Source organism: Myzus persicae, unplaced genomic scaffold (assembly GCF_001856785.1).
Source record: "Myzus persicae strain clone G006 unplaced genomic scaffold, MPER_G0061.0, whole genome shotgun sequence".
NCBI classification, from domain to species: Eukaryota; Metazoa; Arthropoda; class Insecta; order Hemiptera; family Aphididae; genus Myzus; species Myzus persicae.
This window is the reverse complement of record NW_019103934.1, coordinates 574,374-590,909: the sequence shown is the minus strand read 5'-3', so window position 1 is coordinate 590,909 and position 16,536 is coordinate 574,374. Positions and strand designations below refer to the sequence as shown.

Here is a 16,536-nt window from a genome sequence, read left to right as displayed (position 1 = left end):
TAAGACGTATCATTATGATTTTAATGCCTACCAATTTTTTAATAAAATAATAATTCTATCTTTATTCTAATATTCTATAATATATTGTCTACACTAACAACTCCAACTAAAAAAAAGATTGTTCAACCTGTGCCGCTCCCTGGAAATCATGGTTTTGTAATTTTTTTTAAAAATGGATTTTGCTTATGAAAGGTCCCCGACTCCTGGTCTATCAGTACCTAGACAAATTTAGATGTGCAAGTTGAACTCGCTCAATTAAAATAATATAAACAGACAATGGAGAGACTTAGAGCAATGTTAAGATCAACATTTTTACATCGCTTAATTTATTTATTATTATCTTTCAAAATTATGCATTTGTTTATTCCATACTTATAGCAATACTACATTTAACATGTGTCATGTTTAATATAGTAGTAGGTTCTTATAAGTTTAACTAGGTAATTATACTGCAATTATGATCAATGGGACAATGTGCTGCCTAGAAATTACTATCATAGTTCTTGCAGGTGTTCATAGTTAAGAGTTATTACTTATTATTCATATTTTGTAATAAATATTATCCGGTTAGAATGTTAGATAGAGAATATTAAATTAATACAGAGTTGTAAATGGAATTGAATTTCGCTTGTGAAATCTTTGAAAAAAAATCTTTGAAGCCAGAAGGATATTTCTCGCTGTATACTTAAAAGGCGTCTGTCAAAAGTATTTGTTTGTGTTTTGAATTATATTTTTGTTCGAAATAAGTTTCGTTCCAGTTAGCGGGCGTAAAGTATAAACGCACTTTGTCTACGTCAAACTATTCCACTTGCAGGCCCCGTCCGGTCCACGTAAAGTAAAATTGTTAATAACAACTTAAGCCCCTTGTTTACAAGAAATCCTGAGGAAAAGGGATAATGAACAATTATTCGGCCAGTGGTATATCGCGGCCTTCTTAGCGATTTTGTCATTAGTGAGCTTAAAACTTTTGATGTGATTAAGAAATGATTAAAAACAAAAAAAACTAACCCAACGGCCTTGTACCAAGTAGAATCACAATAATTCCGTGAAACGTTGATGCTCATCGTTAGCAAATATTATATCCTCTACTCGTCAACACTCCGCAATTCCTTGAAATAGCTTTCATCCGTTCCCGAGGACATGATATACGTCAAGATATTCACCCAAGTGCACGCTGACTAAACATAGGTAATAGGTATACCTAATAGAAAGTTATTCTTTTAAAAATGATTATTTCAAAAAGCATTAACATTTCAATACATATTTTTTTTCATATATTTAAGTGTTTCTTCTGAAAGCCCTCTTGTAAGACAATATTTTACTATTGTTATCCTTTTTTTAGATCGTTTACTTGAATCAATGACACACATTTTAAATACATATTCCTAAGCAGAATATTTTTCCAAGAATTTTTTTCATTAATTATACGTTCTAACTTAATATGTAGGTCATTTAAGTTTATAATACCTCAGTGAAATGGCACAGGAGTATATCTTACAAAATTTAGTCATTTATGTCCACATTCAAAAAAGTAAAGCACTTTAGAAATGTTGAGGATAAATAATGATTAAAAATATAGTTTTTTTTTAAATTGATGTTTTTTATGATTTTAAATTAATATTAATAATATTTTACAAATTTTGATAATTTTCAAGATTATAAATGTTTACTAACACCCTGTATATATATGTATGTATTTGGTATTTGGACGTGTGGTGCACTGGTGTATGTGGATGTATGTGGGTTTAGCTTAGCCTTTTGCTTGTTTATTCGAGCGCGCTCAAAGTATTTATTTGTTCAGCCATCTGAAGAGATGGCACAGCCGTTCAAAAACATTGGCCAGGCGACCGACTTACGTATGTCAAAAACCAATAACTGTAGGCACATTTCTACTATATACACGTAAGATACAAACGCACATGCACACATATATATACGTATGTATGGATGTGTATGAAATGTAATATGTATATTATGTATTATGTATGTATGCACACACAGTATAACCGCACTCTACAGTCACCTATATATAGTCGTAATATGCAGTGTTTTGTGTCTCCGAGACAATATTAAGTCATAAGGATATTTCCTCTGGATTATTTCTTGTTTATTTATTCTTTTTAGTTTCTTATTTTTATGTTTTACTGGTAAGTACAATGTGAGCAGGAAAATTTAACAGGATACACACTGCTCAAGTGTCTGTATTCCTATTTACTTCATCAAGTTCCAGTGCCCATGCCTACAACTTATACGGATGCCAACTGTATTATGTTGTCGGGGATGGTCAAATTATTCGATTAGTTGTAACTGGTAACAAGTTGCACTCAAATCATTATGAGTTTAGTTACAAAATACAACTGTACAAGATATCAAGGTACATTGGAAATGTGTACGATACGTAATTAGTTATACAATTTAAAGATACTGTAACTATAAGTGTTACATCTAAAGTTACAAGTTAGGTATTAATAGTATATGTTTATTTCTTCAAGAAAATAATGTCTTTTTTATAGTGTATTTATTTGTAGTAATTCTTCACAAAAATGTAATATGCAAGGTGCAACTAAAAAGTCAAAATATTAATATTGAAACATATTAAAATATTGTTTACAAAATAATATTACTTATTGTAATGTTTATTAGGTTTGGTTAGACCATATTATTAGGTATACATAAATACAAATACAACACACAACAAAATATAACACATATAGGCACCGATACATCAAATGCAAATTATACAATATCGACACCAAATAATATGAATAACACACTTCAACATACAAAAAATATGCACCAATATTAAAAATTCTTTATTTTATTATCGATGCTCATTATACTATAAAATGTATTTCAATATTTTAAAACTTCAACAACCACTTTGTTGATATTGTCCAATTATAACCTAATTTATAATTAAATGTATTATTAGTCAAAGCCGGGTGTAGGTATCTTTTACGTATTGGAAGTTACAATAAATATTACTAGTCACAAGACGTTATGGATATTATGTTAGTATGATTACAGTACTTTGATAACATTGATCGCTATCTAACCCAGTATTAGATTTAAGGGTTCAAATATAAAGTCAGCAAATCCATAAGAGGGGCTTCGTTCAAAATACATCAACGACATACTTACGAAATTGTTGTAACCTGGTTTAAAGTATTTTATTTCGTAACTATATACGAATACACGGACGTTTGCATAGTATTATTATTTAAATTTTATTAGTAATAACGTCACTAACGTGTAAAAAGCCCTAATGTTATTTTGTCTTTTACTGATTAAAACGTTTCGACGTATGTTTACAGGCAAGGCAGAAAAAACCAAAAACCGACAAATAATTCTATCAGAAGACAGTGGATGACGACTTACAAATGGCAGCTAACAACCGCCCGAAAGAAAATTATTTTCCGCATAGTAATACACACACATACACACACTCACACAAAGAAGATTTTGTTGTATCAATCAAATGTTAAATTATTATTATAATACAATATAATATTATAAACACTTCTGGTTAAACATATTTCTCTCGTTCATATTTTAATGCGTTTTAATTTTTCGATGTTACGACCAAAATTGACACTGTCACGTATTAATTTTTAATTAATATATTATAATAAAATTAAATATCATAAGTTGTAATTATCGTGTGCTGTATACACATACGAACAATACATTTTACTGTGTGAAATATTAATAATAATAATAACATTATATTTATAATTATTATACTACAGATAAGCATTAAAATACTTAATATTATATACTAATATATTATATTATTATACGCTGAAATTAATTTCTATATTCCGTACTTACTTAAGCATTAGATAATAATATTATGATATCTGATGTAATAATATATTAGATAATACGTTTGCGCGTGTACGATATAGATCCGAATGTCGATTTTAATTTTGTTCCCTTCTTCGAATCCGTTTATCATATATTATTAATTATTATTATTATTATTATATAATTTATTTATACTGTATATGTGTATAAATAAATGAACGAACAAAAAAAATTCAATCTCATTTTGTTTCATTCATCTGCAGTCCACTCTCATAAAGGTGTAGTATTCGATTTAAAAGATTTCCTTCCCCATCCGTCTGACCAACGCATAGTATACCGTCATAGGTGGTACCACCTAGACATTTAATGGTGGTTTGAGCGGGAAGGGGTGGTAATATTTTAGTTAAATCCACAAATCCACTTTTATTAAAATATATTATATACAATTTTTTGCTCAATTGTATAGGCCACAGTTATACCATTGGGTTAAATCTATATTTCGTTTAATACCTACAGAAAGTTGTATATTTATTACCAATCACGAATATAAATTATTAAGTACATTATTTATTTTATAACGTTCTCAGGTATGATTATTATTTATTTATTTGTATTATCGTACTATTTAAAATCTTTATGTGATAGTGTCGTTCAGCTGGCATCAATGTTTTGAGTGTTTAAATTACTTATTCAAGATCAACATTATTCTATCTATGCTGGTCCTTATTTTTTGAACAAAAAATGTTATATAAACTTCTTACAACATGGGAATTTGATTTTAACAATACTCAATATTTCGAAAACCATCTTAAACACGAACACGATATAGTCACCACTCGCCAGAATGACCATGAATGATTTTAAAGCTATTTAAGAACCTGTATGGCAAAATATAACTGATTTACTAGTTTCAGACTTTGGTAACCTTCAATGATAGAATCAGCCCCAAAGAGTGGGTTGCCTTTGTTTCTAGTTTTCCAGCAATGCGGCAAGACACAATAACTCACCCAACAGGTAGGTAGGTAGGTATATTATTATGTGTCCATCTTATAATATAATATTATGTATGCTCAATTTTTACGACTCAACATTTGCAAGCATTATACATATTTTATACTTGAACGTTTTGACGTACCTATAACATATAGGTAATTCACACATTTGTATATTACTATATACCTATTATAGGTAGGCAATGCTGAGCAACTTACTATTTTTGTCAACTCGTAAAGCTAAGTTAGTATAAAAACATTTAAAAGTTAACTAGACAATATAAGTAACATGACTGTTACTAAAAATCAATTCATATTATTTTCCTATAAAATTAAAAATTTTACTTTTTTTTAAAGCTAACAAATAACATAGTAGGTATCTACCTAATTTATACAGGTCTTACAGTTTTAAATATACGTTTAATTGCTGTAGGTACTTACATAGGTACTTCAATATTTTAATCAATGACCAAATCCAACAAAATAATTATTTTAATATATTTGTCCACGACTATACTAAATTGTAATAACCAAATTAATTATTAAATATTCAACCAATAACGCACACAATATATAACATCAAATAAAATTAATTTCAGTTGTTCCATAAATGAACAAAAATATAATATAATTATTAATTATTATTAATGAGTGTACAAACGTGAATAGATACTGAGTAAATAGTTACATTTTTCTTTTTTCCGTGAGACGATTACCCCTATAGTTTTTCTGTTAATATTATGCTTTATTATAACCATTATTATAAATTAATTTTAAAAAAATATAAAATATCTATATATATATATAAATATATGAGCTAATGTATGTCTGTTTACAGGCAACTTTATCTTTTTAACTCGTTAATGCCCAGCATTAACAACCTATAGGTAATTCATATGCAATTTTCATTTCCCAATATCTATAGTATAGCCTATGTAGCCTATAGGTAATTCTCGAATTTTCATAATACTATATATATACATGTAATTATTAAAATACCATTTCCCGCGACGGAAAATATGACAATTTTTCTGTTGGTTGTCAAAAAATGAAAAATAAAACCACTCAATTAGCGAGTTGAGTTTAATCTGTTCACTGTTGTAGTAGTGTTTTCTCAACCACTATGATTTCCATTTTATTGGGATTGAGTTTTTAATTTGGATTTTGATTATTGAATATGTTGAGATGTTAAACTGTGTAATTGTTTGGGTGTGCAGCTTCTTATACTGCTTTATCAGCCATTGCGTTGCCATCTATATTGATTGCGTGACCCGCTATACAAAAATATAGGTGATATTAGTACCCCAGTATATAAATACAATGGTTTCTTCTTATATGAGTTCTCAAATTATTTAGTTCGGTAGATCAAAATTCAAAAATAAATTCCCAACATTTTCAAATCATTTAAGCTCCCATATCTACTTAACTTATTATCATAAGCATATTATTTTTATTAGGTACACAAAAATAATATATAACTTTAGAACTAATACCAATCGAAAAACAAAAGTTTGTATAGTCACAAGATCATCCGTATAACTGGTACAAAAATCTCAAGTATTTAAGGTTAGGTTACCCTCATAACTACTGCACCACTAAAACTGATCATGTATAGCAATATATTTCTAACAACTCATTTAATATTAAAGAAAAATTTGATATGTTACGCTCTTGTAAGACGGAGACCACACATGTGGGTATAGTGTCCTCAAGCAAAATAAGTAACATCACAAGGACATTATTATTTATAAAACGCAGCTATCACGCGAGAACAGGGATACCCCTCTGTATTTGCAAGAATACATACAGAGGTATGTACCTCTACAATTATTTATATACCTACCTTTTTTAAAATTCTGAAATACTACTTGAGAATCGATTTTTTTCTTTTTATCAAAAATATTGTTTTATTATTTTTTTGTGTACGACAATGAATAAACGTAATATTGTTATATAATAAAAAATATGTATACTGTCGTAGTTGAAAATATTTAATATAGACACTACGTGTATATATTATTATCGCCAAGAAAATTGTTTTTCGTATATTGGTAGTTGTGTATTTTAAATTTTGTATGTCAGAACTCGAAATTGGATTACATAAATAATAGATGAACATAAATTGTATTCTCTTGAATACGATATGAATATTAGATGTATATATTCAATACTATAAGGTCCAATATACAAAAATGTCCTATGTTTGATAACGCCCAAGGCCCAATATACAACAGTTATTCTCCAAAATCCAAATTATACAATAAACTATATAGATACTATTTATACAGGGTAATTCACCTAGCACATCTCACCTCCCACCTGTTATATTTTAATAAAGTATAATGTACATTATATTTAAATTCTTATTTTGGAATTTTTGAAATATACCTACCTACAATAAAGTATCATATTTTAAAATACATAGGTACTTAGATTTTTTTTATACTATTTGAATTTTAAAGTGTGCTTGTGCAGGTAGAGATAACAACTTATCTTTTTCAAATAAGAACCACCGTTATTTCCGTAAATTGTTAAGCAGATAATTTTTTTGAAAACGTTGATCTAAATCGAAATTCGAACTCGTAGTATTTAAGTTACTTATTTAACTTTGTGTTACAAAGATACTAGGTACATAATAAAAATTATGTTTAAAAGATATTGGGGCAATGAATTAAGATTATTAGAAAATCAAAGTAGTATCTGATTAGTAATTACCTACCTACTTATTTTTAATATTAAGGTATTAACATTTTATAACTTGAAAATATAAACTTAGTATTGTAAATACCTATAATAGATTAAATGTATTGTAAATACTTGTAAAATCATTTTTTAGAACTATTGTCTTTACTCTTTAGTACATACATTTTAATTACTCAGAAATTACCAGTGCTAATTTTGATTTAGATAGGTATGACATTAACATTTTCAAAACAATTCTCTGATGAACAATTAGCAAAAAAAGGTTGGTAATGACTTGAAAAAAATAAGTTTATATCATCATTCATCACATATTCACATGATACTCCTTAAATAGTATAAATATATAAGAGCTTAAAAATATGGTTCTTAAATATACTTAAAAATTGCCAGATTTCAAATTTGACGAAAAAAAACATTATAATATTAAAAATTGGAGGGATCATAAAATACGCTTGGTGAATCATCCAATAAATTTATAATCGAGTCGAATGAAACAACGTCCAATGTACAAACTCTACCCATATTTAATTCTGTCGAGTATTCTATTTTACCACTCACTCTTGTTTGACACAATAATAACATGTGTATACGACACATTATTATATCATCTCTTTGGATAATCGAGTTCAAATTAAATTGCTTTTTGTACATTTTCTATATATTTTATTTATCTTTAATCGCAAAGACACGGACACTGAATAATAACTATCGGATCTCAACATTATTTTTCAGCACTACACGTATTTACATTACTAATACCATTGTTGTTGACACGCGTGCGCCAGCGACGTCTCGATGATAAGTTACTCAACGGTATTGAGGTATAACTACCTATACATATTTAAGTATATTGGTAATCGAGTAAAGGCGAGAAATCGCTTTTGGACGAATCGATCACATCTCTCTCAAGCTTAAGCCGAGCCGGCAGAATTAATGGTTTTGCTGACGTTGAAATTAAAAATAACAGAAAGAAAAAAAGCTGAGAGGATTATACGACGTTGCTGTCGGTACGATATTTTATGGCATATGCACTCTGCCGAAAATCGTCTCTTCTTTTCTTTCACCGACGTTTCATTTCCAGCAAGTAGCACTCTAACAAATGGCCAAAACAATAATAATGATGATAATAAAAAGAAGAAAAGAAAATGTTGTCTTTGCGGCGTTGATAATTGCAGGAATCGAACGCAATGAAAATTATTATTCAAACAACTAATACGTTTCCGACGATAACCACGAAAAAGAATATACACACATATATATAACACTAGCTAGAAAACTCGACTTCGCTTGAGAAAAATGAAGAAGTATACAATACGACCCTACATTGGTATATCTCAGTTTTAGTATACCCACTATACCTACCTAGTTCGAGGGAAAATCAGCATCGGTGTACCTCGTTTTGTGAACTGATATTTGACTGATGTAGGCAACTTCCTGCAGCGAATTGGGTATTATAATTGGTATATATGTTCTCGCATGGTTCAGACTATTCTCTTAATTGTTTTAGATTCTAAGTGGAACGATGAATGTATTGATTTTACAATGATGTGTGTTTTTTTTATTTTTTTGAGATGTTTACGGACATTGTCAATTTTCAATTTTCTTAGTTTTTTTTTTCTATAAATACTATATAAATAAAATTTTATATGTTGGACGAAAAAGCTTGAAAATCTAATGCAAGGCTCCTGATATATTTTTACAATAGCAATCATAAAATATTTAAAATACATAGGCACAATTTTTTTTAAGCATTTAAAATTCGAATTTTGACAAAATTTATCAAAATCTCGAAAATTATTAATCACTGTAATTAAAAAATTATAAAATGTTCAGTTTTTATAACTAAGGATTGAAAATTTAAAACAAAGATTCTTATAAATAGCTCATACTGTAGCCAAAAAATCTACAAAATACATAAACACAGTTATTTTTTACAGACATTTTAAATTCAAATTTGGACGAAATTACATATTAAAATCAGTAATAACGATTTTGGTTATTTTGTTGTAATTTAAAAATATTATTCGTCGGTATAATATGAAACTGAAGAATCAAAAAAATCAAAATATGGCCTATCTATACAACCTACAGTTTAATATTACGATTAAGTCAATTATTTTTTTAATACCATTGATTAGTATGTAATATGTCTTAAACCAAGACTGACATACCGTCTCCACTCAGAATCGTTTTTCTTATACAATGATATTTTATCATTGAATTCAAATTTAATTCCATCCATTATACAGTGACCCACTTGTAACCTACTGTACAGCAGAGGGACATCCACTTACCCGCTTTTTTTCTTTTATCTCCAAGTACAGTCTCTGAAATTTTCATCAAATTTAGTCAAGTAGTTTTTGAGTATATAAGCTACAAACATACATTCGTTTGTATATAATAAAATATATATATATTATATAAAAGTCTCTTTTATTACTTAAACTGCAATAGTGGTAACTGGTGACAACCTTTAACCTTATAGTCTATACCAGCGGTTCTCAAACTTTTTCTTTCAAGTACCACTTAAGTATATTATCAATCAGTCGCGTACCACTGATGGTTAAAAATAGAAGAATACAAACTTTACATAGTTAAATGCATTAATTTTAAATAAAAATGCAGTAAAATACTACGATATAGTTATTATTGATTTATTAATACAAATTCATTAGTGTTTAAAAATTTAAGGTATGAATTAAATAACATTTTTTCAATGAGAACCATGGATTTGTAGATTTGATATTAGCGATGAAGTATCTGGTTCAGTGTTACTTAAGACCTTCCGTGTACCAACATGAAGTCTTTCGCATACCACAGTTTGAGAACCACTAATCTATATCTATCTATATCTTTACTACTATATAAAATTAAGTTGCTTTCTTTTGTTCGGAATAAAACCCCAAACTACTTATTCAATCGTCGTGCAGTTTTTTTTTAAATTAAAGAGGACATCACAGAGAAGATTTTAGACATATATTTATTAGGATAAAGTTAGTAAATAATTAGTTATTATTAATTAAAATAAAAGTATAAATTGTTTACCTATACCTTTTTTACTAAGAAATAGTCGCTGGCTGAAAATAAATAACAATCAAACTCGACAACCACAGATGCTTCTAGGCAGGTCGGTATCGACGTGGAATAATAAACAATTATTATAAGTATCTATTATTAGTATTTATAATCAATGGTGTTACACATAGAAAAGAGATTACATTAGTGTTACAAGTGTTATATTAGTTATTGGTAAAAAATTTATTATTTGTATTATAGCATAATACTTATATAATACTTATATATGTATATATATTGATTGCCCGGTCATCCACGGCGGTGACGCTAAATTTATATGGCTACATCACCACGGAGACGTGACTAAAAGTGGTCTAAAATAAAAATAATTTTTTAACATCCAGACAATAAATAGCAAATTAATATCTGAGATATCTTGCAATAGCGAAGCACTCCGAGTCTCAAGGAATATGTGTGCAAAATTTGGTGGCAATTGAATACTTACGTGGTTCAGAAAATAAGCGAGTACTAACAAACACACAACATTTTTTATATATAAAGATTGTTTTCGATGTAAATACGATGTTATTGGGTGGAATTTGTTTATTGACAGGCTACACTGACGCAGGATACTACAGTACCTACTATATTTTGTTCTTGATCCTATTGATTATTTTCTACTACAAACAAAAAATACATTTTTTCGTTTTTTTTTTACTCGATTCTATATTATTACATTGTACGGTATATAATATACAACGAGTCTCTTACCGACTTCCTACTTCCTAGTTCCTTCATGTTTTGCCCTCACCAATAACTTACAATTCCGCGTATATATATTTTTGATATTTTATTATTTTTGATGTTTATATTAAATAAGTAATAACTAATAAGTTTACAATATGATAATAGTATATTTGTACACTATATACGATTTACATAATATTATATTACAATTGCCAAGTACCGTTTACTGAAAATCGTTTACCTACATATCCAATTTTTATTTTAGTGTAAATATCGAGTTGGTACATAGTATAATTGTGTAATCTCACGTGTTATGTATTTGTTATATAAACAATAATTTTGTTTTACTACAATGTAAATAAAGTGCTTATTTTCGTTCTATATTATTCTCTGTTTAGTAGAATTTCCTAGTTTCATGCATTTAATTTATGTACTTATAATATTTTAAACGCACTACGTCTTCTTTTAAAATGACACAAATTTCTGATCGTCGAATAGTTTCCCCCGCTAATTATTGCTCTGTGCTTCTAATGACTAATACTCGATCTAAACGATAAATTACGAGATTCAGCTACATAGTTTAGCCACGGGGCACCAAAATTACTAAGTAAATATTAAATGTGAAATTTTCCCAAGTTGGTAACACATGCAAGGCTCGTATTTTATTTGTTCGTTGGTAATCATTATTTTGGAGTCCAATATCTTCTTTTAACACATTTATGGCCTCGAAGACGAGGTTATAAACCAATTAAACTATACATCATCATTATTTTTGCGGATCATATTTAATTAATTGACGGAGATCAATTTCATTTCATTAAGTTTGATGAGTGTATCGACTGCTTTGGTTGAAGGTGCGAGGGTTTCTTATTGTAGTGTTTATAGAAGTAAATGCTTGTTGTCTAAGTAAAATGCCGTCTCAGTATAATATTTTGGCGTTTGAGATGTTGTCTTCAACTGAAATGGATATTCCACAAGCCGAGCTTTGAAGTTGATCTTCCTTTGCCATGATGTGTTCCTGCAAGTTCTGTTACAAGGTTTTGCTCGCCATTGCAATAATTGAACGACAGGGTATATTCTGAAAATATATGTTATAGTAAATTATGTAATTTTTTAATGTGAATTAATAAAATAAAATAAAAATTCATAAATAGTAAATAATTTATAACTTTAATAATGGTAATTTTGAATGTATCATAGGGTGCTTAGGAGGAAAAAATGTGTACAGTTAAAAACATAAAAATATATTAAATTTTTTTTTTAGCTGTGCCTAACTTTCATTTCACCTATTTTGGGTTTAGAATGCAAGTTGATGGATCAAAATTTCTTCGAACCAATTTGTTCATGCCTATGACAAATATTATACTGATTTATGATATCATTCCATAACTACTTCGTAATATTATACAGTAGGTTTATAATGTTATGTAAGTATAATTTATATATTGTGTGCATTAATATCAAAAAAAAAAATACCGCTTTAATGGACGGTCGAGCTTTCGTAATTACTGCGATTTTAGAAGTGGTTATTAATAACTATTACATTAATGATAACAATATTGCGATGTCTCACACGCCCCCATAAAGTCTGCGTTTACTAATTTTGACTTGATATCGCAAAAACAATGCGTAAACTTCACGCCACTGCCGAGACGATGTGCGTATTTTGCGGGTTATGTGTGTATTAGTATTACACACACACACGCACGCACACATATATATATATATATAATATATTATAATATACATAAGTACTATATAGGTTTATATAGTGCTTATAATATTGTAGTATTTTACGTATACTGCTGTACTGCAGAAGTTTCACGAAAACTTGTACTTGATACGCCGCAGGATAATTGGCTAATAACCAACTCTATACAGCGATATAATATGCGTATGTGTGCTCGTGTTATTCTACATAGGACATTTAATCATCCAGACCCCAATGAAGATAAGCGAGAGAAGTGTATATTATGTATAGGTATTGTCTTGCTGTGACAAATGACCGTTTTCAAACACTCGGCCAAGCTACAGCTATAATTATAGTCTATAGAGGGCGAGGGCATACGATAATAATATTATTATATAGCACCAAGTGTGTAGTGTACGCACGTGTTGAGTGATGCTACGCGTATTACAAAATATAATACAGCTATATAACATGTGAGGTTCCGGACCTGTGACCACTGGAAGTATCAAAACTGATGAAAGTAACCTACGACGGCGGTTTTAAAAGTGTTTTTCACTTTAAAAATAGTCACATTTTATCCCATTGAATCGTGACTGTAGGTTTTTGATTGTACAACTACATACCTATGCTTAGTGAATCGTGTAGTAAAATATGTGATATTAATCATAACATTAAATTTATAATCAAAACATAAAACTCGTTTCAAAATAAAGATTTTTGGTATGGTTACTTATTAGATACTTATTTGTTATGTAACTCCAAATATTTAGTACAAAAGTGCCTACTAGAATATATTATGCTGATCAATTTTACTCTATATTTTTAAAAATAAATCTAAATTTTGAAAAAAAAGTCAGGGAAGGCGCTGTACAGCTATGGGTATCATAAGTTTCGACTGCCAACTGAACTTCGTCATTGACGGAAAAATTGTTTGGAAAAAATTTGTTCTGGTACACAGGCTGTATATAGGTCTATAAAATAAGGCAATTGATAGATAACTACATAAGTTATTTGTAAGTTATTTATTTCTAAAATGTTAAAAAAATGTTTCAGGTAAATAACATCATTAAGTGTAGAAAATTGAAATGTAGTAATGCAGTACTTCTCAATCTTTTTAATACCGTGACCTAAATTTCCCCCGAAAAATCTTTCGCGACCCACATTGTTTCACTTTTCAACAATTTGTGAAAAACAAAATTTGTATTATATAAATATTCATACATTTTTATTAGGTATTTCGTTTTTTTAGGTTTATAATTAATATGAATAAAAATATAATTAATATAATAAATTAAAATGTACTTTTTATAATGAGGTACCTAACATAAATTTCTTGGAATCTATATAATTCAAAAAAATGTTCCCGACCCACCAAAAATTGACTGACGACCCACCAGTGGGTCGCAACCCACACTTTGAGAAACGCTGTACTAATTTATAATATCCTGTACCTAATATTAATATAAATATAAAAGTTAAATTAAAAACCATTTTAAATGAATTTTATACTATAATTGTTGTCAATTTATATTGCATTTTTTTGACATTTATAAGTCATTCTTTTAAGGTTTTTTAGTGCATTCAATTCACAGCCCTAGTAATGACTAATGAGTAATGAGTGCTTATTGAATTGAGGGGGCGGGAGAACAGAGTCCCCCTTATTTATGAGTACCCCTCATATTTATATCCTGATCAATAAGATATTTAAGTATTCAGGTACGCACATTTTTATTTAACAATTACACACCCCTTCTAATATTTTCTCAATTCAAGCACTGCGAGTAATGACTAATATAGATACAATAATTATACAAATAATTGTACTTGTTTACATTGTAAATTTGTACTTATCCTATGGTGAATGTCCTATACTAATAATGCAAGTAATTGAAAGATGAAGCGTATTTAATAGTACTAAATAATAGTATATTGTGAGTCTGGATCTAGAAAATTAATTTAGATTAATTAATCAATTAATTTAGATTAATTAATCAATTAATTTAGATTATTAGTTAGCCAGTTAAGTGTAAATTAATAACTACACAGAAATATAAAATCTATTATTTTTATAAAATTGATAATGAACGTAATTTGAGTATTGGGTAAATAAAAATTGCTGAAAAATAGCAATTTGGCTCGGTTTAAAAGGATGTTATACCGGGTACTTTACATAAAAACGAAAAACAAAAGAAATGACATTAAAAAGTGGTTTTAGAGTAAAACATCTAATATAAATTGTATAGAAAGCAATATTTAGGAAGGAACCTCATCGGTATTTTTTGAAATATTAGCTTTTAAAATAGTTATAGTTATTCAATAAAAAAAAAAATGTTTTTGTGCCTTTTATATGAAAGTCTAAATTATTTGGAATAATTCAAAACCCCAATGAGGTTCGCAAAAAAATATTGTTTTTTTCATATAAGATGATTTTACATTAAAACCACTTTTAATTCATCATTTCGTTTGATTCGATTAAACATATTATTTACGTCATTGGTTATCATTTTTGTCATCAAATGTTGTCATCACGTCATATTTAACGCGAACGATTAAAATATAAGTAACAGGAACGTATGCTGTGATCGTGCTGGTCGTTGAACGAGTATCTACTAGCATAGATCAAATATATAATTCTTTATTTAATCTATGCTGCTCTAGCTAGAGTCTAGCTACTGCCGCCGCCGCACTCAACGATGAAGAACGAGTAGCGACTATGTACTCCGGTTTATAAAATAATATTATAGCTATGATTTTGGCCCCGATTTAGGTTGGTCGATTTTATAATTTTACATTCCCTCCAACTTTATCATCACACTATTAAACTACCCCATTTGATTATAATAAATTATAATATTAATTACCATTACTGGTTTTTAATTTGTATTCTTAATTTATACTCAATTCTCAATTTATTTATTAATACAATAGGTATTTTCCGTTTAAATGGGGCTGTAACTTAGCAATCACATTAAGTTTATGATATTGACTTTATTGGGTGCCTGCATGTTTGATGCTTTTAACATTTAGGTCATACTTTAAATGTTTGTATATTAACTACTGTCATTGAGTATAAACTGTATACAGTAGAGTATACTGTATAGAGAAATAATGTATCGCAGAAATATATCCTATGCTCAGTGCCACTATCTATATAAGTATATTATACATATTTTATAACAGTTTAACACGAGTATAACGATAATAATTAATATGATACAAGTATATCTACATTACTATTTAATATTGCTAATGGCTATAGTTATTAATAAGTATAAGACGTGTAAACTCATGAAAGATAAAATGCATTAATTGTAACTATTATTTCGAAAATTGAAACTCATTATTATATATATATTATATACATATATAACATTATTATAAGCTATAATTTAATTTCATTAGATAATATTTGATTAAGCATGATATCATAATTATTAATAATTAATACATAATGTATTCAAATTATATTGTCAAGTTCGTAGGTACCTATATTATCATATATTATGTGTAGCTGTGTGCAGGGTCCATTGCTTAAGTAATTCAGTGTAATATTAACCACATTAACCATTGTTTGTGTCTTAC

The 16,536-nt window shown here is 28.3% G+C and overlaps 1 protein-coding gene across 1 annotated transcript in view; it reads left to right on the top strand.

Annotated features, from left to right (window-relative positions):
• Positions 1-3,594, top strand: part of LOC111036604 — a 129,973-nt gene extending 126,379 nt beyond the window's left edge. Inside the window, exon 5 of the mRNA XM_022318687.1 lies at positions 3,315-3,594. Coding sequence (XP_022174379.1) covers positions 3,315-3,347 — 33 coding nt within the window. The 3' untranslated portion in view covers positions 3,348-3,594. The remainder of the gene's footprint in view (positions 1-3,314) is intronic.
• Positions 3,595-16,536: the final 12,942 nt, after the last annotated feature.